The 26,985-nt window shown below is 45.1% G+C and overlaps 9 protein-coding genes across 9 annotated transcripts in view; 6 read left to right on the forward strand and 3 right to left on the reverse strand.

Annotated features, from left to right (window-relative positions):
• Positions 1-218: 218 nt before the first annotated feature.
• TREMEDRAFT_68494 (uncharacterized protein) lies at positions 219-2,152 on the forward strand (the record flags this gene model as incomplete). Its single annotated transcript, XM_007004246.1, has 6 exons — positions 219-748; positions 856-953; positions 1,145-1,445; positions 1,614-1,710; positions 1,754-1,890; positions 2,014-2,152. 6 exons carry the CDS (start codon positions 219-221, stop codon positions 2,150-2,152), a joined length of 1,302 nt encoding a protein of 433 aa, XP_007004308.1.
• Positions 2,153-3,686: 1,534 nt separating this feature from the next.
• Positions 3,687-5,975, forward strand: TREMEDRAFT_29634 (uncharacterized protein; the record flags this gene model as incomplete). The annotated part of the gene is made up of 4 exons (XM_007003782.1): positions 3,687-3,845; positions 4,044-5,021; positions 5,216-5,454; positions 5,609-5,975. 4 exons carry the CDS (start codon positions 3,687-3,689, stop codon positions 5,973-5,975), a joined length of 1,743 nt encoding a protein of 580 aa, XP_007003844.1.
• A 1,184-nt stretch (positions 5,976-7,159) lies between these two features.
• Positions 7,160-10,398, forward strand: TREMEDRAFT_29967 (uncharacterized protein; the record flags this gene model as incomplete). Its single annotated transcript, XM_007003814.1, has 8 exons — positions 7,160-7,478; positions 7,717-7,872; positions 8,059-8,255; positions 8,448-8,646; positions 8,811-9,104; positions 9,304-9,389; positions 9,582-9,714; positions 9,977-10,398. 8 exons carry the CDS (start codon positions 7,160-7,162, stop codon positions 10,396-10,398), a joined length of 1,806 nt encoding a protein of 601 aa, XP_007003876.1.
• A 234-nt stretch (positions 10,399-10,632) lies between these two features.
• Positions 10,633-12,687, reverse strand: TREMEDRAFT_16119 (uncharacterized protein; the record flags this gene model as incomplete). The annotated part of the gene is made up of 4 exons (XM_007003738.2): positions 10,633-10,663; positions 10,924-11,578; positions 11,788-11,898; positions 12,369-12,687. Coding segments are annotated over 4 exons (1,116 nt in total), but the record flags the coding sequence as incomplete, so codon positions are not given.
• A 637-nt stretch (positions 12,688-13,324) lies between these two features.
• On the reverse strand, positions 13,325-14,681 carry TREMEDRAFT_43738 (uncharacterized protein). Its single transcript, XM_007003939.1, has 8 exons — positions 14,484-14,681; positions 14,016-14,190; positions 13,951-13,960; positions 13,867-13,907; positions 13,799-13,822; positions 13,647-13,730; positions 13,504-13,557; positions 13,325-13,459 (listed from the first exon to the last, which is right to left on the reverse strand). The coding sequence occupies exons 1-8, from the start codon at positions 14,590-14,592 to the stop codon at positions 13,453-13,455; spliced, it is 504 nt and encodes a 167-aa protein (XP_007004001.1). The 5' UTR covers positions 14,593-14,681; the 3' UTR covers positions 13,325-13,452.
• A 215-nt stretch (positions 14,682-14,896) lies between these two features.
• TREMEDRAFT_68499 (uncharacterized protein) lies at positions 14,897-17,594 on the forward strand (the record flags this gene model as incomplete). The annotated part of the gene is made up of 7 exons (XM_007004247.1): positions 14,897-14,984; positions 15,024-15,352; positions 15,410-15,629; positions 15,786-15,924; positions 15,971-16,685; positions 16,825-16,944; positions 16,992-17,594. 7 exons carry the CDS (start codon positions 14,897-14,899, stop codon positions 17,592-17,594), a joined length of 2,214 nt encoding a protein of 737 aa, XP_007004309.1.
• A 268-nt stretch (positions 17,595-17,862) lies between these two features.
• Positions 17,863-19,088, reverse strand: TREMEDRAFT_56818 (uncharacterized protein). The gene is made up of 3 exons (XM_007003969.1): positions 18,399-19,088; positions 18,152-18,212; positions 17,863-17,891 (listed from the first exon to the last, which is right to left on the reverse strand). Exon 1 carries the CDS (start codon positions 18,676-18,678, stop codon positions 18,439-18,441), a length of 240 nt encoding a protein of 79 aa, XP_007004031.1. The 5' UTR covers positions 18,679-19,088; the 3' UTR covers positions 17,863-17,891; positions 18,152-18,212; positions 18,399-18,438.
• A 265-nt stretch (positions 19,089-19,353) lies between these two features.
• TREMEDRAFT_73735 (uncharacterized protein) lies at positions 19,354-23,042 on the forward strand (the record flags this gene model as incomplete). The annotated part of the gene is made up of 8 exons (XM_007004310.1): positions 19,354-19,379; positions 19,647-19,836; positions 20,049-20,232; positions 20,400-20,508; positions 20,549-20,652; positions 20,699-20,795; positions 20,841-21,938; positions 22,118-23,042. The coding sequence occupies 8 exons, from the start codon at positions 19,354-19,356 to the stop codon at positions 22,692-22,694; spliced, it is 2,385 nt and encodes a 794-aa protein (XP_007004372.1). The 3' UTR covers positions 22,695-23,042.
• Positions 23,043-23,312: 270 nt separating this feature from the next.
• The window catches only part of TREMEDRAFT_71529 (uncharacterized protein), a 4,439-nt gene continuing 766 nt past the window's right edge, over positions 23,313-26,985 (forward strand). The window contains exons 1-11 of the mRNA XM_007004311.1: positions 23,313-23,440; positions 23,492-23,510; positions 23,572-23,582; positions 23,626-23,770; positions 23,815-23,831; positions 24,041-24,137; positions 24,198-24,439; positions 24,603-25,598; positions 25,652-25,942; positions 25,989-26,371; positions 26,418-26,883. Of these exons, the coding sequence (XP_007004373.1) occupies positions 23,357-23,440; positions 23,492-23,510; positions 23,572-23,582; positions 23,626-23,770; positions 23,815-23,831; positions 24,041-24,137; positions 24,198-24,439; positions 24,603-25,598; positions 25,652-25,942; positions 25,989-26,371; positions 26,418-26,883 (2,751 nt within the window). The 5' untranslated portion in view covers positions 23,313-23,356. The remainder of the gene's footprint in view (positions 23,441-23,491; positions 23,511-23,571; positions 23,583-23,625; positions 23,771-23,814; positions 23,832-24,040; positions 24,138-24,197; positions 24,440-24,602; positions 25,599-25,651; positions 25,943-25,988; positions 26,372-26,417; positions 26,884-26,985) is intronic.

Genomic DNA, 26,985 nt, shown 5'->3' on the forward strand with positions numbered 1-26,985 from the left:
TGAGTTGATCCTGCTCTCTTGTCTAAAGATGGAGTTGGAAGGCCAAGAGCTATGGATATGGACGAAACGCGTGGAAGGGGAGAGTGAGGTGGAAGGAGATTTGATTCCGTCCTATGACGTCCTCAATAGAAATTTTCGAATTCTCTCAAAAGCTGAGGTTATATCATCCTTGTCCCAAAGTAACACTTCTTTTACTTGAGTAACATCTCAACAACAAGATGTCAACAGCGGACGAAGTGGATTTGAGTACTCAGGCGGGGTCTTCTTCTTCGGTCATCAAAACGGGGAAAAGGCATAAGAAAGAACGTACTGAGCAGGCGCAACAATTGGACGACGAAATACCAAAAAAGAAACGTCAGACAGAAATTCCAGACTTACTAGAGGTGGACCTCACAGCACCAGAACCAAAAAGTAAAGCTGAGCTTCGGGCAGCTAGAAAAAAAGCCAAACATCATGCCAATGGGTCGAACGACGAAGAAGGGGCTGGAGCAGCGAATGACGGATCCAAGAAGAAGAGATCCAAGATTGTGGGTGAAGGGAAAGATGAGAAGCATACAGACAAGGAAGGAGGCAAGTTGAAGAAGCAAAATTCGGTATGGATTGGGAACTTGTCTTTCCGCACTACGTTGGAAAGATTGAAGGAATTTTTCAATAAGGGTGTGAAGGAATTGGGAGGCTCAGAGGAAAGTGTGACCAGGGTGAATATGCCTACTAAACCTGGCCATGGGGCTTTTGCTCAGAATAAGGGGTGAGTTTGGTCCGACTGTTCACTTTCTCATACACTTGAGCTAGCTCAGGAGTGCACCACGAGGGAGGGACGTATGTGGAATGAGGGGGAGAGACGCTAATGTATAGGTTTGCGTATGTCGATTTTGTTTCTCCCGAGAGTCAAGCGTTAGCTGTAAGTTTGACGGAAAGATTGGTGGAAGGTAGAAAAGTTTTGATCAAGCTTGGTACGTCTCTTTATGTATCCAAGTCCCTTCCTCTCACCTCACCTATACAACTCGATTGATCAGGTACTTTGGGTGCTTCCTCAATTTACATCCTCGCTGAACGCCATGGGGTGTTCCTTGGAATCCGGCATCGAATTAATTCCTTCGTTATGTCAAATTCAAAACGTGAAAGATGTCAAGCTTATTTGTAGGTGATGACTTCAAAGCCGATCCTAATGCTCGTACCCCCAAACCTCTCGTCATCCCTGGTCTGGGCAAACAAACGAACCCCGAGAGCGCCACCCTGTTCGTCGGCAACCTCCCTTTCGACGCAACGGAGGAGGGTTTACGGGATATGATCGAGGGCAACGCTTTGATTCCTGATCCTGCTACTACAGACAACCAGGAAGATGAAGACGAGGACATAGGGGAGAAACAAGGGAGGGGAGGAAAAAATAGTGGGCTACGTAAAGTTCGTTTGGGAGCTTTTGAAGATACAGGGAGATGTAAAGGGTGAGTGGTACTATCCGATCAGGTCATCTTACTGCCCTTCCCCTCCAGCTCTCCCCTCAGAGAACGTATCTTCGAGCACACAAGGGCGACTACGGGCGGAGTTCATAGGAAAAAAATATTGGACGGACTTGAGATATGGGGAGAACGGTGATCAATGCTGATGACCAGTTTCGCTTTCTTAGATTTCAACACTGCCGCTTTTGCAACAAAAGCCCTACTAAACAAAAAGAACCGGTTTATGGCAGGTCGTAAGCTTCAACTCGAGGTGAGAGCCTTAATATATCCTCCTCTTCCAGTACTGATGACAGTACGCCTCCGAGGAAGCTTCCAAACGATCGGGTACAGGACGGGTGAATCCCAGCGAAGGAAAAGCAAGGGGTGGTGCGGTGAAGCGTAAGGTTGTGTCGAGAGAAGCTGGGCATGAGAAATCAGAGGACGAGGTAGAGTCTCGGAACAAAAAGCCCAGACGAGAAATAGAATCTATACCGATGGAGGACAAAACGACCGCCGAGTCGCCTCAAAGGTCTCACGAAAGGAGAGATCAAGCGAGGGAAGGTGTGACCAATAGGACTAAGATTGACAAGAGAGGTAAAAAGTGGGAAGCGGCTGGTCGACCGCGTCCTGGAGCAGCTTTAGCTATGGCGAAAAGGGAGAACGTATCTATAGTTGTTGGTGCGCCGCAGAACGAGAAGATTACATTTGAATGAGAGAGTAGAGTAGTATGAGAGAGGAGAGAGTAGTACGAGTAAGGGTAGTCACAGTCCGGAGTTTTAACGTGATGAGGATATCCCTGTTTTGTGTCCGGTTACTTAACCGTCTCCGAAAGCTGGAAGGCCCTGAGACAGCAACTCTCTTCACTTTGGCCCTTTCAACTTTGACCTTTTAGCCCTCACACCCCACGCTCTACTGCTACCCCGCCTCCGTACTCTTGACTCTTCTCCCCCCGGTTGTCTTCCCGACTGCCCCGGCTGCCCCACTCAGTCACTGACCGCTACATACAGTCATTGCTACACTTGTACCTACTCATACTCAATCCAACAAAAGTTTCAACTTACACACTTTTCATCCCGTTATACTTCCTACTTTCACCTACCATTCCTCTCCATCCCGTATACCCCGGCATCCATTCCGTCCCCTTCGGCAAAGTTTGAATGAATCACAGATGGCTACAACTCTTTCCGTCTCTACGTCCGGAGGCGGCACTGAGTCTCACGATTCGCACCCTCCGGGGAGAAACTCGACAGGAGGTTATGTTGATTATATGACTTTGAGTGAGGGGTCAAATGTGAACCCAGTGAGAAGGAATGTTCCTGGTTTGGTAAATCGTGATGAAGATCGACATGAAGAGGATCATGACATGTGAGTGATTGTCATGTGGATCATCACCATCGGATTTGACCAGATCATCTGAGAAGTCCTTACATACTTGGAAGTGGCCAGTGGGGAAAGGAAGGTATATATATCAGATATGAAGGGTTGAGCTGACGTTTGTAGAAGTAGTGTTAAGAAAAGAAGAAAGTCTAGTGTTGGGGAAGAAGGTGTACAAAGAGTTCAATTGGCTTGTTTTTGGTGTAGAACAAAGAGAATAAGATGTTCGGGTACGAAACCTGTTTGCGAGGTAAGTTCTTCCCTCGTTTCTCATGTGACATCTCCTTCTTCCCCCACCCCCCTGTCCTGCCTGCTATTCCAGCATGTCCAGCCTGGCCATCAGGGACTTGTACCCATCACGACTCGCATCCTATCCGGATCGTCCTTTCTTGTGGCATCTCACCATAACATACGCTATGGGGAAGGGTAGTAAGCTAACCCCTATTACAGGCATGTATCAAAGCCAACGTAAGCTGTCAATGGCCTATGGGTAGAAGACGTAAAAGAACTCGTAAAGAAATGGAAGAAGCACGACGTGCTGCAGAAGCTGCAAAAGGTATGACAGCAGGTTCAACAGCTACCATTACCGATGGTGAAATTTCAGCTGGTGAACCATCTGTAGATCTTTCAAATTCTATCCCTACTCAACCTGTTGGATCAACATCAGCTATCGATGTGACTGGTGAAATTTATGGTCAACATCATAATCATATTCCTACTCAATCATCTTTAGATCCATTAACAGCCAGTACAGTCAACACTGGTTCAGATCATGAAACGGCAGGTTCATTAGGAATGGGTTGGGGATGGGATATGAGTAATTCTTCAAGTAATTATGTTTGGCCAACTGGTTTCACACCTGATGGACAAACTATGACTCTTTTACCTGAATTAGGAGAACAAAATGCTAGTTTATATTTATCACCTGGAGCGGCAGATATGAGGTTGATGAATGCTTTGGAAAGTGGTGCTGCGTATATCGAAGGAGATCCTACGGAAGATAGGGATTTGGAGTTGTTTTATTACCGTTTCGTGAGTCTCCCCTCCTCTTCTCTCTCTCTATCACCCCACTCCACCCCAATTCTCTCCCTCCCTCGTGATCCTCCCACTTTCTCATGCTCTTGTACTCCATGTCCCTCTTTAGTTTCTGGGCTACTGATTGGGGTACTAATTTCGTCATGGAATGGGTATCATCTGGGGACATATACTGGAATTAGAGTAAAATAAAAGCCTGACATTCAGTCCGGCTCAACAGCTATACACCCAGGTATCAACCGCATTTCTCTTAAATTACAACGAAGACAAGATACCTCTTCCGCCGCTCCTCAACCAGGTACAGATGACACTCCCTTACCCTCCCCTCCCGCTCAAGATCTATTCGACTCATCAGGTTTACCTCATCCTCACATCTACAAACCGCTCTTCGATCTTTTCTTCAAACACGCTTCTCAACATTTCCCTTCCGTCTCACGTCAACGTATGGATGAAAGATTCGAAACTGGTACCATGTCAGCATTCCAAGCATGCTGCATCTGTGCCATAGGTGCAAGATTTTCTGAATCAGCAAAAGAAGCTCCTATCGACGCTTGTGCTCCATTCATAGCGAAAGCACAAGAACTCATAATCCCCTTACTTCATTTACCGACATACGACGTTACAACAGGTTTACTTCTTCTTTCCTGGGCAAACTTTGGACAGAATAGCGAAAGTGGTTTATGGCAATTTTCAGGTATGGCAGCACGTATGTCTGAAGATTTAGGAATACATGAAAATTCTGAAATATACGAATCACCTGCTCATGTCGTTAGGACAAGATTATTATTTTGGTCTTTATTCGTAACGGATAGAATTGTTGCTTTTGCTACTGGTAGACCTGCAAGTATAAGGGAAGATATTATAGAAATACCTTTACCTGAAGATGCGGATTTTTTCCCTGATCCAGCTAGGAATAAACCTGGAGATCCACAGGAACAAGTTGAACCTGTACCTTATGTGCAACTGGTGAAACTTATGATTATTTGTGGAAGAATCAGTAATGTTCTCAATGGAAGAAGAGGAAGAGCTAGGACTTTGGTCAATACTCCTGAACCATTAGCTCAACAATTGGCGGAATTACAGGTTAGGTTAGTTAGGTTTGTATCGACTTTACCGGAAAGTTTGAAATGGTCGGCAGATAATTTCAAACATCAAGAAGCAAGAGGACATGGGGTAAGTTCATCAGTATCTCTTCTTTACATCTCCTTCCCTTCCGAACCCCTTTACACCTCTCCTTCCTGCCGTCTGGTCACCTCTTGCTACCTTTCATCGACCGGCCATTCGCTCGACAAGTAGTCATTCGATCGGGTAGGTTCACAGATATGGAGTCGTGGAATCAGTGCGTATAGTAGCACGCTGATGCCCAGGGAACATTCCTAGCGTTACATTTATGGGCCAACGCAGTTCTTGCTTTGGTCTATCATCCCGATCTCCTCAAAAGTCCCTCTGGGATAGAAACTCCCTTGAATCAGAGCATGAACCGATCTATCAAATTGGCATTAGCGAGTAGTCGACAGATAGTAGAGTGTATGGTATTTTCCGATTTAGTCAGTCAAACGGCATATACTTCTTCGCCGTATTTGGTTCAACCGTTGTACGTTGCTGCGTGAGTAGATTTATGTTTCACCATAAGCTGTTCTGAATACCCTCTTTGTTTCATATCTTTCAAAACTCTATTACCATCTGCTTCTTTTGCCTCGTAGTCATTGAGAGAGTATCGACGGTGCGTTATCACTGGTTGACCCCGCGCTGACACCCAGGATGGCCCTTCTACACGAAATGAGAGCGACAGAAGCTGTAGCTGTGGATCAGAATGGTATAGCCAGTACAAACCCGACAAACATGTTCCTCCTCTCAGTCGCGCGTCAAAACTTCTCAGCTGTTATGGGTGCTATTTTGAAGACTGAGCAATATTGGGCGGGAGTGACTTATGTCTCTACAATCTTGGAGAAACGTGGGTCAAAGTTTCTTCACTCTTCACCACTCTTCCCAGTACTGTACACCCTCCGCCTCAGTTTCGCCTCTCCTCTCTTGTTACTTAATCACCCGTCTCATTCGATCATTTCTCGCACAGGTCGGGTCATCTTCCTGGACGATCTTTCCTGTTTGTTATTTTATCATAAATGATTTTCATAAGTATGCAATAGCCGCACCGCTGACGACCAGGCTCGGGATACAAACGTAACATGCCGAAATCTAAACGGACTTTCATCTCTCTTCCTGACAAAGGTCTTTTGCGGAGGTTCACAACGGGTGAGCTGGACGGTCTGCGAGGACGACAAGCTGACAGAAATAGATCGAGAACATCCTTCAAATGTAGCTCCTGCGACGGAAACTTCATTAAGGGAATGGATCGCGAAATCTGGACGATCATCTTCCAACCCTGCCGGTGGGCCTAGTGAGTATCGAATCGCAACTCCCCCTGATCCTCTCTTCTCCCTGCACCTGCTCCTCTTTCTCTGATCTCTGCACGACCTCTCTGGAACCTGCCACTCGGTTGCACCTCAACATAGCGGTGGTCCATCGAAGATTGATTGTCACGGCACAGCAAGACATGCCATCAGTTCACAAACAGAGCTGACCAACAGGCCCATACTGGCTGGCGGACCTCATGTCCCGCTACACAGTCGAAAATATGTCTTTCCAACCTGCTGACTCATTCGATCTCGAGAGACTTCTCGCTACTGGTGGTCAAATGGGTGCTTCATCATCCTCTGGCGATGGAAGAGTCATGGGTAACCTTCCTGGTGGATATGGGGATGGTATAAATCGGTAATTAATGGTCATTGCGTATAAGCTTAACATTCTAACATCTTGCAATATTTCTTATAGTTGGTGTATAGTCGTCCGCTTTCTCATAGCATGTACAACAGTACTAGTACGAGGATATCTGACCTGCAACAGCTGCTGTATGTGACTACGAGTAGGCTACGGGTTTGCTCTACCCGGATATATAGCCTTGCGTATCATTCCGTGACCAAATTCAAAATTCCGGTCCGAGGCTGGTAAATGCGACCGGTTAAACTCTCCGGCATTCCGGACCGGTCTGGCTGTATCCGCCTTCAACCTTCTCTCTCCAGAGTCCAGACGTCTACAATCCTCACCCTCCGCTCGTCAATGCCGCATACACAAACTCACAAGCTCAGCCTATCATCCGCATAGCCGCAAATCGTATCTTTGTTTCACTGAGATTGACACCAGAGAATTCACCAACCTCCCCTTCTCTCTAACTTTTTGACATTTCGACACAAGGCAACAAGAAGAGAATTCCGACTCAAGACAACAAGAAGCGGATCTCGACTCAAGACAACATGACAGACAGACATATATTCAACGATCATACAACCTTAGTAGTCCGTTCACTCAAAGGATTAGTAGGGTCTCATCCTTATTTATCCTTAATACCAAGTTTAAAAGTCGTCTATAGGGCAGATCATGATCCTTCAAAAGTTTCTTTGATATGTGGAGGAGGAAGCGGACATGAACCTGGTACAGTTGGGTTTGTAGGTGCTGGTTTACTTAATGCTGGTGTTGCCGGAGACGTTTTTGCTAGTCCTAGTGCTAAACAAGTTTTTGGAGCTATAAAGAAGGTACCTAGTGAAAAGGGAACTATATTGATCATTACGAATTGTGGGTTTCATGGACTCCTTGTTTTTAGCTCCTAACCAAGTCTTGTTGTTTCTTCCTGATTTGTGATCCAAACGGAATTTTAACATCTCATTTTGTTTTCTACCCCGGTATGGATTTTTAGTTCCGTTGTGATATCTCTGTTGTTCTATCTTGATTTCATTATATCGACCTCGCTCGAGGGAAGAGGGAAGAGGAGGAAGATCATGAATCAAGTAAAAGACAAGAATTGATGTATCAGATACTGGAGATAACCTTCATTTCGGTCTGGCCAGACTTATGGCTCAATCCGCGGGAATAGAAAATGTCGAATTGGTAGTAGTTGGGGATGACGTCTCTGTCCCTCGATCTAGAGGTTCCATGGTCGGTCGACGTTGTTTAGCTGGTATCATTCTGAGTAAGTTTCTTTCTTCGATCAATTAGTACTGCTCTCTGTTTGTCTTTTCCACATCATACTTCACTTGTCCATTTACTTCTATGAGTGGAAAAGCATCGTCTCGGTCCAAAGGCGCCCCATACGAGTGACAGAAGTGGATGTTGTTCTGCACAAAGCGAGTGATGATGAGGAAAGATACTCACAAAGTAGTTTGTAAAATCCTCGGGGCGGGTTCTACAAAAGATATGTCATTCGACTCTTTGGTAAAATTGGGTAGATCATCAAGTTCCAATATGGGTTCAGTATGTATGGCTTTGGATCATTGTCATGTACCTGGTAGAACTGGAGAATGGCAGATTCCAGAAGGAAGGATAGAGATAGGATTAGGACTGCATAATGAGACTGTGAGTTATGATGTCTTCATTTTATTTCCGAATCTTTCCCTTCTCACACTGTTCTAAGTAATCCTTGAAGACATACACTCACACCCTCCTATATGTACCACGTTCTTGCTTTTCATTGGAAGAGGATACAACTCGGAATACTGAGGCTTTTGGAAATAGCAAGCTCCCTGGACGTGTTCAGTTGACATTTAGGGAGTTTTCAACGTCGCTCAACCATCAGAGGAAGAAATTATCAAACGTATGCTTGATCTCATTTTGGATCAAGATGATCCTGAGAGAGCGTTCGTCAAATTCAAGCCGGACGATCAGATAGTATTGCTTATCAACAATCAAGGAGGTATGAGTATGTTAGAGATGGGAGCTGTAGCCGATGAGACATTGAATCAACTTGGTGAGTTCTAGTTTGTCCTCTGAAGTCAAACCACATAAAACCCAACATGCCGTTCAACTATACACGCTCATCACCGGTAACAGTCATCATCGTGTACGGATTACTATAATGTCTTTCGGTTTAAATGCTGTGTAATGAAATTTGAGAGAGTGTTGACAATCCAGAATCAAGAGGAATAATCCCTGCTCGTATTTTCAACGGACCATTTATGGGATCTATGAACATGCCCGGAATGTCTATCTCCCTTCTCAACCTTACAAACGTTTCAGAAGAATGTGGACTTTCCATCGAAGAATTACTGGAATTAATCGATGCTCCTCATAATAGTCCCGGATGGCCTGCGACTCAGAACATGTATCCTGTTCCGGATTTTTTAGCGAGGAGGAAGAGGGAAGAACATTTTACTGAGGTGGATGCTGAGCCTAGAAAAGAGGTTTCGAAGGGACCAAAGTTGATCGGTGAGCAAGATGCTTTCAGGTCTCAATATCTACTATATCATCAAGTTTTACATGCCTCATAAAGCCTTCCTGCTTTTCTGATATCGTCTCGCTTGTGGTACGCTCTCAATGAAAATGATGAGTAATGAGAGAAGGAAAGAGAGAGACAGGAAAGAGTTATAGTAAAAGAAAGTTCAAGGATATCAAAACTGATGAACAGCTTCGGCAAAAACGATTCAGGAATGTATGCGTATAGCCGCTGAAGATGTTATTTCTCTTGAACCTCAATTGACTCGATGGGATACGGTGAGTTCTCGTCGGGTTCTCATCTCCATACTCCCTCTTTCATCTTGCAACCATCCTTCTTTCAAATATGCCTCACTAGTATTTCTTCCATACCGAATTCACTTCAATTCACCATCTTTCATTTCAAAAAACGAATCAGATATCCTAGCGATGGATGGACTATTGAAGAGACAACAGTCATGCTGATGGTAGATCGTGGGTGATGGAGATTGCGGAGAAACATGTGCTAGTGGTGCTCATGCCGTTTTGAAAGCTATTGAAGATGGTGTTGGATCAGATGGAGATGTTGTTAATCTTTTCCGAGAATTGACCGAGATAATCGATGGTAAGTCAATTTGTTTCTCTTTTCCTAAGTTACTCCATTTCCCCAATCCCTCCTTCGCCTCACAATCAATTCATGCTATGTCACAACTTCCCTTCTTGATTCTCCCCCCCCCCCACCCTCCGACTTCTACTCCTGTACCTTCTCATCTCTACTCGCCTTCCGACGAACCCTCTTTCACTCCGAACCACTTCCCATCCAACAAAGCCTTCACCTGAAGAAAGGAATTGGAGAAGAGAAAGTTTAGTAACGTTCTAATTCCCAGATGCATGCGGAGGAACATTAGGAGCAATCATTTCAATTTTCTTAGCAGGAATGACCAACGCTCTCATCTCATCAGCTTCTTCCAACCCTCCACCAAAAGTCAACGCTAAATACATGGGTAAAATTGCTTTACAAGGATTAGAAACACTTAAACAACGTACTGCCGCCAGAGTAGGTCATAGAACAGTAATGGACGCTTTGATACCATTTGCCGAAACTTTAGCTTCGACAGGTGATTTAAATAAAGCTGCTGAAAAATGTAAACAAGGTGGGGAAAACACTACGAAATTAAAAGCCAAATTAGGTAGAGCTGCTTATGTCGGTGAAAGGGATGATGGGAAACCTCAACCACCTGATCCTGGTGCTATGGCTTGTGTGGCTGTTGTGGAAGGTTTAGCAAAAGCTTGTGGGATGAAAGATTGAGTGACCTTCAATCATGTAGCATGATCAATGTGAATGAGAAGGTTATATATACATTTGTTGAAGGAGTTGGTCATTGGGTATTTGGGTTTGGATGGATGGATGAAATGGATCGGACGTTGAGATTTAGAAGGATTGAGGGTTAAAGAGATACAAATGCATGCCATTTTGTTTTCTGTTTACTTGTGAAAAGAACCCAATATGACAAGATTGACAATGAAATCCTACATGTTCCATTTATGATAGATATCGCATGATGAGTTCGTATCTATTTTATCAGTCCATCGAAATATCTTTTCCTATTCCCTTGAGCCTGATTCCATTACTCTCCCTTTTATAAAAGATCTTCACGCAGGGGAGGATAGGGGAGACAGGCATGTAACAACAGAGACAAAATGAGGTGACTAGTGTTATTGACGTGAAATCGACTCGTATTATAGAGACTCGAGTTATTCTATGCTTCTCATGAAGGAGTATCAAACAAAGAGTGTGAAGAAAAGAAGAGAAACAAGACAAATTTGGACTCACGTTAACATAGTCACAGCACTATTAGGTACCGTCCTAACTAAATTTATTGATAAACCTCTATAAAAACCTCTCCAACCATCTTGTTTCTTTATAGATAAAAAAGTATCAATAACACCACCTTCTCTTCTTTCCCATTTACTACCTTTAGGTGCAGCTATTCTGGTATATTCCGGTCCAGGTCCAAGAGGTATAGGAGGATTACCTCCTACTGCACTGATCAAAGGACTGTATAAAGGTGTAGGTGTTGAAATAGGTATACGAACGATATTACTGACATTGTTTACTCCTCCTCCTCCAGATGATGTAGATAAAGAAATGGAAGGAATAGATTTTCGTATTTGTAATCTTGTACGTAAAACTTCATGAGGATAAGTTACTAAAGAAGCTACCATTTTCGAAAATGCTGAACATGCTAATATTGTCGAAGCAGGTAAATTTGAATAATCCGGATTTGAAGTTAAATCATTTCGATTAGAATGTGAATCGGCATATGATTTTGCGGCTTCGTATAGGGGAAACTGAACTGCTACGTGGGATATACCGAGTAAAGATGGTAAAAGACCTTTGTAGAAGGCTCCGAGACCTTCGGTACGACGAATGGTCACGACTGCGTCGAGGGTGTTACGGTATCTAGCTGCGGAGGGAGGGAGAACGGCTTGAGCCTGAAGAGTTAGTGGGTAATTGTAGTCAACACAAGATCTTTCTTTGATCGTGGGAAGAGCTAAGGAGGAATGTGAGAAGAGATAGAGAGGAACGCCTCCCCCGAATGTGAAGTAAAATAGGGAGGAATGCTGGAGAGAAAAGACATAAAAAAAGGGATGGGTATAGGGAGATGAGACATGAGATGAAGATGACACGATCGACTCACCATAAAACGAGTCTTGACAACCCATAAAGGATTCGTCATGATTGTTCCTGTAGCTCCTGCTGACATGGCAGCTATGACATGAACCCAAGTCCCAACTTCCATTTCGTCTGGCGTCAGCTGTCCCCTCTTTTCGTTTTGATCGTCAAGGGTCTGTTCCCTGATTGACAAACTTCTCGAGCGTCCATGACGAGTCTTCTGACCGCCCAACATACCGTTCTATACCCGTCCAGTAGTACGTCTGATGGAATTGGTATCAGTCTCCTCCTTGCCTAACTTCGATTCTGTAGTATTTGCAGTCCTTCAGAAAAGTTTCATTTGCTTCCCAATATGTTCCCCATGATACAAAACGGATGGTCCCTACGACCCTACGATATGCCAACTCGTATTTGTCTTTCCCGGGTCTAATCCTTTCGCCAGAAACAAATGTCTTCCCAAACCCAAGCCCAAACTTCAGAAGGGGGCATAGAGATGTGAGATGAACTCTAGATGAATGAGAGAGGAAGTCAATTTGGTGGAGAGATATCAAACTTTGATACAAGGAATGGAATTCAAAAAAAAAAGAACCGAAAAGACTCACGATCCTCTGTCCAACCTCCTAAACGATCCTTAACCATATCATAAACAGTAAAATATATACCCCAAGTAGGTAAATACCCACCCAAAGTAGGTCCTAAACCTCTATAAAAACCTCTCAAACCAGCTTGACGCCAAATACGTTTAACAGTTTCTCTAACACCTTCATATTCCGCAGCATCCCTTGATAAATGTTGAGCTTGTAGACGTGTTTTAATCACGTCTAATGGACAAGTCACGAAAGAAGATACTAATCCTGCTCCTGCTCCTGCTGCCATTGAGTGAAATTGAGGTGGGATGTGATGTACTGTTTTTGAATGTGGACGAGTACGACGGGTATGTGAGGATGATTTTGATGATGAGGAGGAGGATGAGTTTTCAGAGCTAGATGAAGGAGAGTTAGGTGAGATAGATGAAGAAGGATTTGGAGAAGTTATTGAGGATGAATGAACATTTGTGGAAGAATGAGAGGAAGAAGCTTCGGCATTGCCGTCATGACTGAACGACATGCCGTTGGTAGTTGATTGCACTGAACTGAGATGCAGTGAGATAAGGTCGTAGTGGTGATTGGTAGGTGTTGATTGTTGGTAGATGATGTTGTATGGATAGACAAGAGAAGGGAGTAAGGATGGTTTAGATGAATGGAAGAGTAGCGACTAGGACCGAGGGTGATCAGTTGACAGCTGACCGGCCCGAGTCGAAAGCGAGGTGTGAAATTCTTGATTCTTCAATTTGGTCTCAGGTGAAGTGATAAGGGCCCAAGGATATCGTAGGTTCTACAGGGTGGATGAACATGGGGATCAGGTAGTGAGGACAAGGAAGTATGCCAAATGACAAGGAAATGGTCGGAAGGAAGGAAAGATGTCCATCAGGGTAAGGTAGGGAAGGAAGCATGACGATGGCGTCAGTCAGCATGCGTCCTCATGTAACCAATCTACATCCTACCGGTGCATACGTTAATCAACTTGCAGGCATAAAATACATCTCGTCCATCTCTCATTTGTAAACAGAGAGCCATCCACCACTCGACTGTACCATCTTCCATAATACCACGCTTCACATGCATGTCATAGTTACCACAGACCAAATCATCGACTGTCATGTCAGCTTCACATATCGGTTACTTAGAAGCTGCTCACTCTTCAGCCCACTCATTCTCTTTCCTGATTTGTTCTTCCTCCTCAGGAGTAAAGCTGCATGTCAGCTCCGACCCAAAAAGGCATATGCTGATCCATGCAGTCAGGTCACGAGGAGAAGAAGGGGAAAGTCAATATAGACATACTCGTTTGTGATGTTGAACAACTTGCGAATTTCTTCGGGAGTTTTCCCCTTGATCATATTGGCCACCGTCTTACATCCCACGTCCCTGTCCGTCAGACGTGTATCATTCGACCCTTTACTGGGATCACAACACATGGTGTCACGACGACTCACAGAAGAGGTTTGATATCGAGATAGCTGGTAAATCAGCATACATTTCCTCAGAATCCAGTGACACTCACTTGGCAGCGAGGATGATTTCAAAGAGCATTTCCTGGTCCACCTATCTAAATCAGCTTGAGCAAATGGTTTTACACGAGACATACTTGAATGAACCTATGCACATTAGCATCAGCCATGTTTTATGAAAGACCAAACAGCGTCTACTCACTTAGCATCCCAATCACCAATCTCACTGGTTCTCCTCCTTGCATCATCCACGTCGTTCGCGTCAGCCACAGGGAGAGGCTCGTTTTTGTGATGTTCGCAATACTCGAGGACTTTGGTGAGGACGGATGAAGAGACGTTGGGAAGGGGGATGACCTGGCCTTCTTGTTCGCCAAGGTCTGGGGGTTAGTACATGACACTCTTCGGTTTTCCGGCAAGTCAAACAGACAAAGACAGATACGTTCGAAAGCAGCACGAATTGTATGTCGCAAGGAGGTAAAAGGAGCCTCGTGAAAATGGAAAAATGATTGTCAAGCAGATAGGTAAAAAGATGACATAGCATCATGCATGAGTAGACAGATAGTGTTGTTGTTTCGCCACCATGACAAGTTATCTGATCATTGTAGCTGATGAAGTCATGATAGAAGGTTTTAAAGAAAGAGGGGAACATGACAAAGAACACAGGACTCACCTTCCAACATGGCCTTGATCATAGCACTACGCTGAATCACCTCTACTTTGACGGTAAATGTTTCATCATCCGAAGTGACGATCAGGATTTCTTGAAGTTTGCCAGACATTCTGATATATCAAGAATGTATATAAAAATCTCCTGATGAAGCACGAGAGCGAGTTGAATATAGAGAGAAAGTAAATATATGGAGAAGGAAGAGCAAAGGAAGAAGGGAGAAGGGAAGGGGGTGGGGAAGGGTGACGCTAGGGGAATCTCGTGTCTGACAATTCACCACCGACCCCAATTTGAAGCAAGTTGTCAGGCTCACAAATTTCAGTCCACTCCAGCCATACTGCTTGTCCACCCACTCAAGTCTTTGATACTGTAGACCGACTCGCACAGCTACTACGACTATTGCAAGAACGACCAAAATGTCTATCTTCCCTATAGATCTTAACAAACAAGCCATAGCTGGTTGGCAAACCTCCTCATCATCTCCACGACCAGAAGGTGTCAAACGTATACGTCGTCAAATTAACCCTAACTCCCTACCCCCAGATCCTCCCTCTATCAACGGAAATGAAGCTTCAACCTCAACCTCAAATTCGAACCCAACTTCCACACCAGTACCTACAGAAAAACCCCGGAGTGTTAAACGTCTTCGACCCAATCCAGTCAATCTAGCAGAAAAATATCGTCCTCCAGATCTACGTCTGTCAATGTTGGGAGGGTTAGACACTCAAATCACTCAATTACTCGAGATTGTAGCTTTACCTTTACAACATCCAGAGATATACGCTCATACCGGTGTTTCAAGACCACGAGGAGTTTTATTACATGGTGTTCCAGGAGGAGGTAAAACACAATTAGTCAAATGTCTAGCAGGTGTGAGTGTTCTTCCAGTTCAAAGAACAGTGTGTAAACGGGGATTTGCTGAATGATAGGAATTGGGATTACCTTTCATATCCGTTTCAGCACCTTCGATAGTTTCTGGTATGTCTGGAGAATCTGAGAAAACTTTGAGAGATACTTTTGATGAAGCTAAGAAATTGGCACCGTGTTTGTTGTTTTTGGATGAGGTTGATGCTATTACACCTAAGAGAGAGACTGCACAGAGGGAGATGGAGAGGAGGATAGTGGCTCAATTGTTGACTTGTATGGATGGTATGTTTGAGATTCTTTCACCATACACTGTCCTCCCATGATAAGGACTGTGACTCTTGTCATTCGCACGCTGCAATAATATTCCGCACGACCGGCGTCACTTCTGGACTGCGTCTTGTATTGGTCGAAAAGCATTGAAGTAGAGCTGATGAACAGACATGGCAAGTTCAGAAGAACCCGTAGTCATCATAGGAGCAACCAACCGACCTGACTCTTTGGACACTGCCCTTCGCCGAGCAGGGAGATTTGATCATGAGATCGAAATGGGTGTTCCTGGTGTAGAAGCTCGAGAACAGTCAGTCTTTATCTTTCTTCCCAATTCCATCATACTGACTCTCTAGAATTCTTAAAGTGCTTTGCACCCCTCTAAAACTCACAGGTGATGTAGATTTTCGATGGTTGGCAAAAGCCACACCAGGGTATGTCGGTGCCGATCTTACCTCTTTGGTAACTGAAGCAGGGGTCATCGCCGTCAAACGTATTTTTGAAGATCTATCTTCCCAACCTCTCTCCACCAGTACCCCCTTCACACGACCACCTTCTACCGATATCGATGACCAATCGTTTGCCATTTCCAATGGTGATATCGACATAGACCCACCTATACAATCATTACGAAATGTCGAGATATCTTCCGATGGTCCACTCTCATCATTATCCCTTCAACTTCGTCAAACTCCAATCGCTCGATTTCTGCTCACTCATCCTTACCCACTACCTCCTGAGAGCCTCGATGTCCTCTCCATCCACGCCGATGATTTTGTCCAAGCATTAAAGATTGTCCAACCTTCAGCTAAACGTGAAGGATTCGCAACTATCCCTGATGTGAGTTGGTCGGATATCGGTGCATTGGGAGAAGTCAGGGACGAATTACATATGGCTATTGTGCAACCTATCAGAAGACCGGAACTTTTCGCTGTAGTGGGTATTGAGGCACCCTCTGGGGTATTACTTTGGGGTCCACCGGGATGCGGGAAAACTTTATTGGCGAAGGCTGTAGCGAATGAGTCAAGAGCGAATTTCATCAGTGTCAAAGGTCCAGAATTGTTGAATAAGGTGAGTGTAATTGCTCAAAGTGATTCGGCTGGACAACTTCTCTCCACATACCTCAGCTTCAATTGCCACATAGGTCAGCAACATGCAGAAGAGCTTCGTTCTAAGAGTAAGAACTGAGTGACGGATGGCTAATGATTAGTATGTTGGTGAGAGTGAGAGAGCGGTTAGACAAGTATTCGCAAGAGCAAGAGCTAGTTCACCCTGTGTCATCTTTTTTGACGAATTGGACGCTTTAGTACCACGTCGTGATGAATCAATGGTGGGTTAAAACTGTCATTTCACACTTTGTCCCCAACTCACACTCAGTCCGAATCATCAGCTCGAGTAGTCAACACCCTCCTCACCGAACTCGATGGACTCAATTCGCGCAAATCAGTCTATGTGATAGGAGCTACCAATCGACCCGATATGATCGATCCAGCTATGGTCCGTCCAGGTCGTCTTGATAAACTACTCTATGTTGATCTTCCAACACCTTCCGAACGTGTGGAAATCTTGAAAACTCATACCAAACGTACTCCTATACCGGATTCCGCCTGGTCAGAAATCGAGGTTTTAGTCACTGGAGATCAATGTGATGGATATTCAGGAGCTGATTTAGCCGCTTTAGTAAGAGAAGCAGCTACTTTAGCTTTAAGAAAAGCGTTGGAAAGTATGGGAGCATTCGAAACTGATTTAGATGTGGGTGGAAGTGGTAATCAATTTGGAGATGTTGGAGAAGGAAGAGGAACGAATGGAGTGAGAGTTGGTATTGAAGAATTCAAACGGGCTGCTGAAAAGACTAAACCTAGTGTTTCGAGAGAACAGAGATTGAGATATGAGAGGATGAGAGATAAATATGCTGGTGTACCTACTAAGGGTAGAAGAAGGGAAGAGAATGGTTTAGGGGATGTCAATATGAGTATATGAGTTAGTTCAGTCTATGAAGTAACTCCATGGTCTTGGCATATTTTAGGCAATCTTCTCACTTTGCATTCCTCCAATGACCTACCTCAGATTCAAATTCAAACACCAAAAGACCTAAAGAAGTAAATACCGTTTGTCAGTTCTGGGTAAGTTTAGGGTTCAAGCCCTTAGTAGTTCGGTCCGAGCCAACCCCTCGAATATGTAAACCAACTCTACTTCTCCCTACTAAACCTCTCTTTACTCTTTCCTCTCAACCCTATCCCTTATCACTCAAAGAACCAATTGTCAATATTCCTCAAGGTGAGAAACCCAAAATCATCTTTCATACTTCTTTCCCTCCTTATTCTCTCACAAAATCAGTTGATCAATCATTCCATCATCCCACTTTGCATCTTTCATCCCACCATCAATCTTCCCATTTATAGAGGACAGAACACGTCACCTTTCGCGTTCTTTGTCATTCCTCTTTACATATCTCTACTCCTATACTCCGGGATCCCGAATCCCGAATCGCTATTCCCTATTCAGATCACACGTAAAGACTACCGACTGATCAACAGATCAACGACTCCCTTTAACGTTATTCTCCTTTCACACTTTCCTCCTGGCTTTTGGGATTAGGTGAGGCCGGTTGTCCGTAGGTCTATCATCCCCTACACTCATACTTGTCCAATCACCCATTATCCCCTGTCATCTTCTTTTCTTACAATACCCCATCCAGTCCATTCATCTGGGGATAGAATTCTCAATCTTCAATTCCTCGACCTCTGACTTTGACACGGGAAAGAAGACAAATCTGACCTTTAGACAACACCCTTTATTTATCTTCCTTCTGGAACACATTTCCTCACCTTCCCACATTGACTACAAGTTCGGCTGTGTATCCAGTTCTGACGAAAGCTGCTAGCTTCTCAAAATTCCAAATAGTCCATCGGCGCCATCGGATCATCGTACAATCTGCTCTCCTCTCACCTTGCACACGCACGACAGTGGAGGTTTTTACAACACCTTCTTTGCTCATTACCTCATATTGGATTTCCGAACATTTCACTCCGTCATTCGGAAATTGAAAGACTTCATCGGTCATCGTCACACATCTTTCATCGTTTCATGATCTCACCCCCACATTTACGTTACCAGACTTCATCGGTCACTACACGATTAGAGCATCAAGTCAAACCATTGCTTGAAATCGCTATTTTCGACTCAACCACTACCTCTCAGTTGGTCACATTGAAGTGTATAGACTTTAACTCGATCTGGATTTAAGAACTTTGAGACATCAAGTATCATCAGATCTCAAACAGACAACAAAGATTGACGATTGACAATCGACCATCAAGACGTTCCAGATCTCCCACACTTCCCCCACCGCGACAACACCAAACCAGTTTCAACTTTTGGGAAATTCACATACCGCCCTTGGCCTCTGAGGCCTCTGCCGGCATATCTCTCAGCATCCTACGTTTGACTTTGGCCTAGACTGAAAGTGATATTTGGATTCATATATCATTTGCAACTAGTGACTCATTTCTCTTCATCGTCACTTCTACCTCTCACATTTTCCCCGACTGCCTCCGTTTGCAGTCATCTTTCCACACCCACCGACCACTCGACGCTTGTGAATCACAAGTGCCATCGTTCGCTGTCTTGAAGTTTGATCACAAGCTTAGGACGAAGAATACAGATCATATCTAGGACAAGTATCGCATCACCTCAGTGCAACAATCTGCTTCTGACATACGAACGATAGTCAAGCAATATGCGACCCAAGGTTTTGGAGATTGCGTGAGTGGTTACCTACATTTGTCTTCCCTCGCTTCGCTGCTGTCAAAACGATATGCAACTCAACCCATCAGACCTCCGTCCTCTATCCTAGTTGTTTCCTGCTTCTCTCCCATTCTCTGTGTCTAAAATGCCTTCCCTTGTGAAAACCACCAACTCCTCTATGTCCTCCCTTGTCCTTTGCCCAATGAAGCTCTCTCCTTACTTCCTGCCCACAACAAATGGAGTCCATACTGTCTGGTCAGTTCTAGCCTCCATGCTGATTTACAGATGGCACGAAACTCAAGCCGTATATTCATGTGACTTCCAACCCCTTCCACCTGCTCAAGTCAAGCGGCTCCTACCCCCTGCTGACGATTCCGATGTCGAGCGGGAAAATCAAAAAGATAAAGACAGGGCTCCGATACCGGTACCAAGGCAGTATAGATTGGCGACAAGTGGAGGTGATAGTAAAGTCCGGGTGAGTAATTCACTATCATCTCCGTCTGATATCCCCGTCTGTCCAAATCACTTGTCTTCCACGCGTGAGAATTTATACCCTCTGAGCCCTTCGTGCCCTGAACATTGACTGCACTTTCATCGTCTGTGACGAGTCCATACCATGACGATAGGCATCAACTCCTGGGCCGACAGTTGGGATAGACTGTGAACGGGGAAAACGCTGACAGATAGCTCTGGATGATCCATCCCAATATTCCCGCTGTTTCACCCAATGCCCACGCCGCTCTCACTGGACAAGAAGTAACACTTCATCCACCCCGTGCTGAATACCTCACGACCCTGAGCAAACACACGGCAGCTGTGAACGTTGTCAGGTTCAGTCCAAATGGTCAGATATTGGCCTCTGCTGGTGATGGTGAGTCTCATATTCTCGTCTCATCTATTCATATATCGGGTACCACCTTGCGAAGCAGTTCTCTTGACTCTGTCACCTCCTCTTCTCTCTGAGAACTGCCCCATTGTCCTGTTCACATGCAGCACCTCATGGTCAACCAGGAATAGCTGGATGATGCTGACTTTCAGACGGTAATGTCATTTTGTGGGTCCCTTCAGACCGCCCTGTCGCGACTTTTGGAGAGACTCCCGACGATGTGCCGGATAAGGAACACTGGCGTCTGCAGAAACTGTTGCAGTACGTGCAAAAGATCACCTTTTGTCAAGCTAACCCCAAGGGTCACCACCAAGCACGTTTACGATCTCGCCTGGTCCCCCGATGGTGAATTTTTCATCGCTGGGGCCACTGATAACACCGCCACCATATGGAAAGCAGCGACGGGTAAGTGATTAATGACATGTATTCCTGCTTATTGCTGACTCGTCAGGTGAATGTGTGTTCGCCCTTCGCGAGCATACTCACAACGTACAAGGTGTCGCTTGGGACCCTCTGAACGAATACATCGCCACCCAGAGCAGTGACAGGTCAGCTTATTGTACAGTCACCGCTGCGACCACGCTGACTAGTAGGTCTGTCCATGTCAACACGTTTGCGTTCCGTAACGGCGTCCCGGACGTTCATCCTGTCTCACGTGCCACAAGAATGGAAATACGACATTCTCGCACTCCATCTTTCCCTTCTGCCCCTCGACCAAATCTCACCAGGAGGGCTTCGACCACTTCTGAGGCTGGTTCCGTGATCACACTGGCATCTGAAATGACGGACCTTCCTCATCATCCTTCGGCTTCGGTCCCACCCTTGACTCCTAGCGCATCGGTCCCGTCGACACCCATGGCTCAAGCTCAAGCCCAAGGGGCTCCGGCGGCATTATCAGCTATGAACCCACCTCCTACCAAACCGACCTCCCGTAGATCGTCTTTCTCCGGTTCTCAAGCTGCGGCATCACCATCTTTATCAGCTATCGCTTTCCAAGGTCGTGGTCGATCTCCATCACCTATCCCTCCCCTGCCTGCCATTCGCACTCCTTCAACTTCCGCCCAAGCTGCCATGCAGCGGCTTTACGGTGATGAAGGTGCCACTCGTTTCTTCAGACGACTTAGCTTTTCTCCAGATGGAAGTCTGTTACTCACTCCTGCGGGACAGATAGAAGATCAAGTGTACCGGTTCTCTCCTATGCTGATCTCTCGATCTTTGTCTCAAGATGGGACTGGTCCAACACCTTCAGATGTCCCACGACCCAAAGTGGGCGAAACCAAACCTACTGTTTATATCTACTCTCGTGCCAATCTCGCTAAAGCTCCCGTGGCTCATCTCCCAGGACATAAAACTTCTAGTGTCGCTATTCGATTCTCTCCTGTCTTCTACGATTTGCGCACCGGACCGGGAGCACAATCAGAGCCAAAGAATATTACATTGGATAGATCGGATCCTGCACCCGTACAAGTGTCTCTGTCAATGCCTCCTCCTCCACCACCGAGTAAGGAGAAGGAAAGGGACGAGAAAGAAAAGGAAAAGGAGAAACCACTCGGGAGTATATTTGCTCTACCTTACAGATTATTATATGCCGTGGTCTGTCAGGATTCAGTGCTGTTATACGACACTCAGCAAAGTGGACCTATCGCGATTTTCAAGGGGTTACATTATGCAGGTTTCACGGATGGTGCTTGGTGAGCAATTTTTCCCTGCCCATTTTCAAACTCCCTCTATTGTATCCTCACCTCCACCACCGCTTTCACATCACCATCTTGTAATCGTACATGGAGGGTTTTGACACACCTCATTGTGGTGGGGTCACGCAAATGGCCCCAAGGAACAGATACACTCGATGTACTTTACTAATTCCCAGGTCTCCAGACGGTCAAGCGTTGATGCTCTCTTCATCCGATGGATACTGTTCAATCATAGTATTCGACCTTGCCGAACTAGGTACCGTCCATCCTACTCAACAACATCATCGACAACTACAAGCCATCGCTCAATCTCATTCTTATCTACCACACCATCATTCCCTTTCCGCATCGTCGACCCCAGTCCCCAACTCTCCCCGTGTAAGTACCATGGGTATGCGACAATCCCCAGCCCCACCTCGATCTGAACGAGAGGGCTCTACAGCCAGTTCAATAGCTTTACCCCCATCCGCCGAACGAACCAGACCATACGGTATGGTAGGAGCTTCCATACCACCTCCACCCAGCTCCATATCGAGTACCGAAGCCGTCCCTCGGACGCCGGACGAGACGACTGATACGTACACTTTAGGAATGACGGGTCGATCAAGACGATCGGAAAGTGGGTCATCGACTGTAGGATTGGGACTGGGGTTCCATGAGGAGACGAAGAGACCGTCAGAAGGGACAGGGACGGAAGAAGGACCAAAGAAGAAAAGAAGAGTGGTTCTGACTCATCTTGGGGAAAGCAAGTGATTTCTTTGTTATCTCTTGTGAGTGAATAGAGTGGAGGAAAAGTGGTTCTTGTCCTTCTACGTGATTGAAAGAAAGTCGACTTTGGAAGTGATCCAAAATTGGATGGTTATTTTTGGCATGTTTTACGATCAGAAGATTTATCGAGCTTGATAGAGCTGGACGGAGAAAGATGTGATTGAGGATAGTAGACGAGTACAACGTGGATCAGTTACGTGAGATGTTGAGTATGGAGGGATTAAAGAGTGACAGTGAGAGAACAAAAGAACGGTATTAGACGAAAGAGATGATTGATCATTATTGACAAGTATGTTCAAACAAACACTAAATTGATGCATGTATTTTCCACAGTCAGAGTATGATCATGATGGATTTGATACTGCATACTATCACATCGTGATATACTCCTTCACGCGCATATACCGTAAATGTACTGTACGAGTACTCTTTCTAAGATCTACGAGAAAGAAGTCACCCGGAAAACATAGATCATAGAGGTGCCAAAGACAAAAGTCAGTCGGGTGTATGCATTTATTTATTCACAATTCTTTGTAATTTCTCCCATTCTCCATGTTGCCTCTCACTCAAAAGACAACTCCAGAACTCAAGAACCTATCTATACACAGCTCACTTCTTTCTCCTCTCCTTCTGATTCATACGTGAAAATGTCAGAAAACGAACGTTCTCCATCATCGGAACATCTAGACCGTATGAGAACAGATGACGAAGATGGACCAAGTCGAAAACGAGTGAGTTCCTCTCCGTCTTTCATCCCTGCTACTCCTTTTACTGATAATCAGCCAAGGGTGAATGAATCAGGTATGTCTTTAACCCCTTCTCTCCCTATTCACCTAGTTGTAAAGATGATGCTGATGTCTAGATGAAAGAGGAGTAAGTATGAATCGACCTGAAGTAGGATCATATTGACGTGTAGGCTGGAAATGGGAATAAAGATATGGAGGGTGACGATGGTGGTGATGATAATGACCCAGATGAGGAAGAGGAGGAAGATGAAGAGGGTGAAGAGGATGACGAGGATGATGAAGATGATGACGAGGAAGGAAAACGGGCTCCGGAAGGTGAGTCACGCAGTAAAGTGTGAAAGGGAGATGCTGACGAACAGAAGGGAGAAAGAAAAAGGTTAGTCTGACTTGGACATGTAATTTGAACTGGGTCATGTTTCTGGAGTACATCATGGAAGACTTGTTTGGGTCATACATTTTTCATAGATCATACTGGGCTGTCCTACCTTTGAAAGTCCTTCAATCAGTATAAGGCCATCTCGTGGTCCGGGTGTTCATTCCGGACAGAACATATACTGGGATATGTAATGAGACGCTGATTATTAGCGTCGAAGAAAGAATAAAGTCAATCGATTCCTTGAACTCGAAGCGGAAGTAGACGATGAAGATGAAGAAGATGAAGAAGGTGAAGATTATGGAGATGGTTAGTTCTCTTTTCTTTTCTGTTTTGTTGTTGTGAAATGTCTTTTTCGCTGATTATCAGTCGCAGAGTTTATCGATGAACAACCTGAAATACCTGGTACAGAAGATGACAGAGCTCATAGAAGATTAGATCAAGCTTTAGGTGAAACAGAACAAGATGATGTTGATAGGATCGTTCAACAGTTGAAAGAAAGACATGGTCGGACTGCCGCTGCTAGATATAATGCTGAAAGTGATCAAGTTTCACAAAGACTTTTAATACCAGGTGCCAATGATCCTAGTTTATGGCAAGTTCGAGTGAAGGTGTGTCAAATGTCTTTTCTCCCCCTTCACTCTTCCTTAGTCTCACCTCCCCTTTCCTTCCCCAGCATCGTCTCCCCTTTTCTTTCCTAGCCTCCCCTGCTCACCCTCACTCTCCCATCCCCACGTCCCAGCCCAGAAGAAAAAATGTTGCTGATCCACTCAGAGTGGACGAGAATATCAAATATGTTCTTCAATCTTTCGAAAAGTCTTCACTCATCAATTCTCCGCTCAACCCATCGAGGTATTATCATGTTTCTTCCGCGACTCATTAGACGGTATGATCTTCCTCGAAGCTCGACATATATCCGCAGTCAATCTGGCGATCAAAGGTATCATCGGTGTCTTCCTCGGCAAAGGTGTCAAACGTGTTCCGACTGAAGAAATGGCACCTTTACTCAAAATCAAAAAGAAGGATGTGGAATTGACTCAGGGAATGTGGGTACGGATGAAACGTGGGAAATATACTGGAGATCTAGCTCAAGTGGCCGATGTCGATCAACTCACCAGTGGAGTAGTCACCATCAAGTTTTTACCTCGTATCGATCTCACCCCTCGTGAAAAGCGTAAAGAGAGGAATGCGACCAATGGGAAAGCTGCAGGTTCTACCAATCGACCACCTGCCGCCCCATTCCAATATGACGAAGTACGCAAGGTATATGGGAAAAACAGTATTCGTGGAGGACAAGGTGGATCACATATCTTTGAAGGAGACGAATATATTGATGGGTTTTGTTATCGAGATGTTAAACTCAACCTCGTACAAACGGAAGATGTACATCCTACTTTGGAGGAAGTATCCAAATTCTCAGGAGACGAAACGAACGAAGCGAAAATTGATCTATCCGCCATTGCAGATGCCAACAAACACGTCTCAGCATCTGCTTTGGTACCTGGGGATAAGGTTGAAGTGCATGAAGGAGAACAAGCAGGTTTGACGGGTATAGTCATTGGTGTTTTGCCGGATACGATTTCAATACGAGCGGAAGGTGGAGATCTACATGGTCAAACCATCGAAGTGCCTGCGAAAAGTGTTCGAAAGAGATTTGATGTTGGTGAACATGTCAAAGTGTTGAATGGGAAAAACGCAGATGTGACGGGTATGGTAGTGGAAGTTAAAGGTGATATTGTCACTCTTATGTCTGATCAAAATGAGCGAGAGGTGAGTGCATGTTCATACGGGTAGGAATACACATGCAGTGAGCTGATACTTAGGTACAAGTCTTTACCAAGGATATTCGTCGAGCTGCAGATCTTGGTGATTCGACAGTACGCAACAGCGTGTATGATCTACACGACATGATCATGCTTGATTCCACGACTGCAGCTGTCATCTTCAAAATTGATGGAAACGTTCTTCGCGTTTTGGATCAAAATGGTACTGTACGGACCGTCAGTCCTCAACAGGTAGCACTTCGAAGAGACAACAAGCAATATGCAGTGGCGACGGATGCCCAAGGGAACGAAATGCGAGTAGGGAATTTGATGAAAGAAACGGAAGGAGAGGTATGTCTTCTTCAACTGATATCAAATTGATCACGCTGATATCCAGAATCGACAAGGAGAAGTCATCAATATTTTCAGATCCATCTTTGTTTTTCTCTTCAATCGTGATTACGCCGAAAATGGTCATGTCTTTGTCGCTCGTGCTCAATCTTTACTTTCCGTCACACCAAAATCTTCCGCCAGTGATTTAGCAAAGATGAACCCTGCTCTTAATGCACAATTACCTTTTGGCGGTGCTAGTCTTATGCCTCCTCCTATGGCGACAGTCAACAAGAACCGATTAGTGAACACTTTGGTCGTGGTGGTCAAAGGAACAAGCAAAGGGTTGATGGGGATTATCAAAGATGTTCAAGGGGATAATGCTAGGGTGGAATTAAAAACAAACAACAAAACTTTGACTATCAATCTGGCTTCGATCAAACGGAAAGAGTGAGTTGACTCTGTTCAATCTGAGGTTATACATACTGACACTAAGTCCAAAAACAGGAAATACTTATCCATTGGAATACGGTGGTGGTACTTTTGGTACGGCCGGTCGTCCTTTAGGAAACTACGATGTCAATCCTTACGCTCCACCTACAAACGGAGGAATGACACCTGGTTATGCTGTGGGAGGACGTACGCCGGCCGCAAGGTTTGGAGAAACTCCAAATCCTTATGCTACAGGAGGGAATCCTTATGGTGGTGGTCGAACTCCTGCGTATGGTCTGGCAGGAGGAGGAAGAACCCCCGCGGCTGGTCTGGCAGGTGGTAAGACTCCAGGTTGGGCAGCGGGTGGTAAAACTCCTGCAAGAGGATTCGGAGATGGAGGTAGAACACCTGCGATGGGAATGAATTTGGCAGGTGGGAAAACCCCTATGCCACATTCTGGAATGAATATGGGTGGAAGGACTCCAGCTCCAGGAATGTATGGAGGTGTGGGAGATGCAGGTTCTTCTCGCGTGAGTGTTGTCTAATGTTCATTGCTACTCCGCGTCCTTCGGTCCGCGCATGTCCCATTGTCCAGCATTGTACCACTCTTCTTCACCTCATGTCTCCCTCTC

This window comes from Tremella mesenterica (genome assembly GCF_000271645.1).
Source record: "Tremella mesenterica DSM 1558 unplaced genomic scaffold TREMEscaffold_4, whole genome shotgun sequence".
Taxonomy (NCBI): domain Eukaryota; kingdom Fungi; phylum Basidiomycota; class Tremellomycetes; order Tremellales; family Tremellaceae; genus Tremella; species Tremella mesenterica.

Coding starts and splice junctions, on each gene's coding strand:
- TREMEDRAFT_43738 (XM_007003939.1), bottom strand. CDS start 14,592: ATGTCTGGCAAACTTCAAGAAATCCTGATCGTCACTTCGGATGATGAA. Junction 13,823..13,866: donor GAAATCATCCTCGCTGCCAA/GTGAGTGTCACT, acceptor CTGATTTACCAG/CTATCTCGATATCAAACCTC. Junction 13,558..13,646: donor TTGTTCAACATCACAAACGA/GTATGTCTATAT, acceptor GCTGACATGCAG/CTTTACTCCTGAGGAGGAAG.
- TREMEDRAFT_56818 (XM_007003969.1), bottom strand. CDS start 18,678: ATGACCGATGAAGTCTTTCAATTTCCGAATGACGGAGTGAAATGTTCG.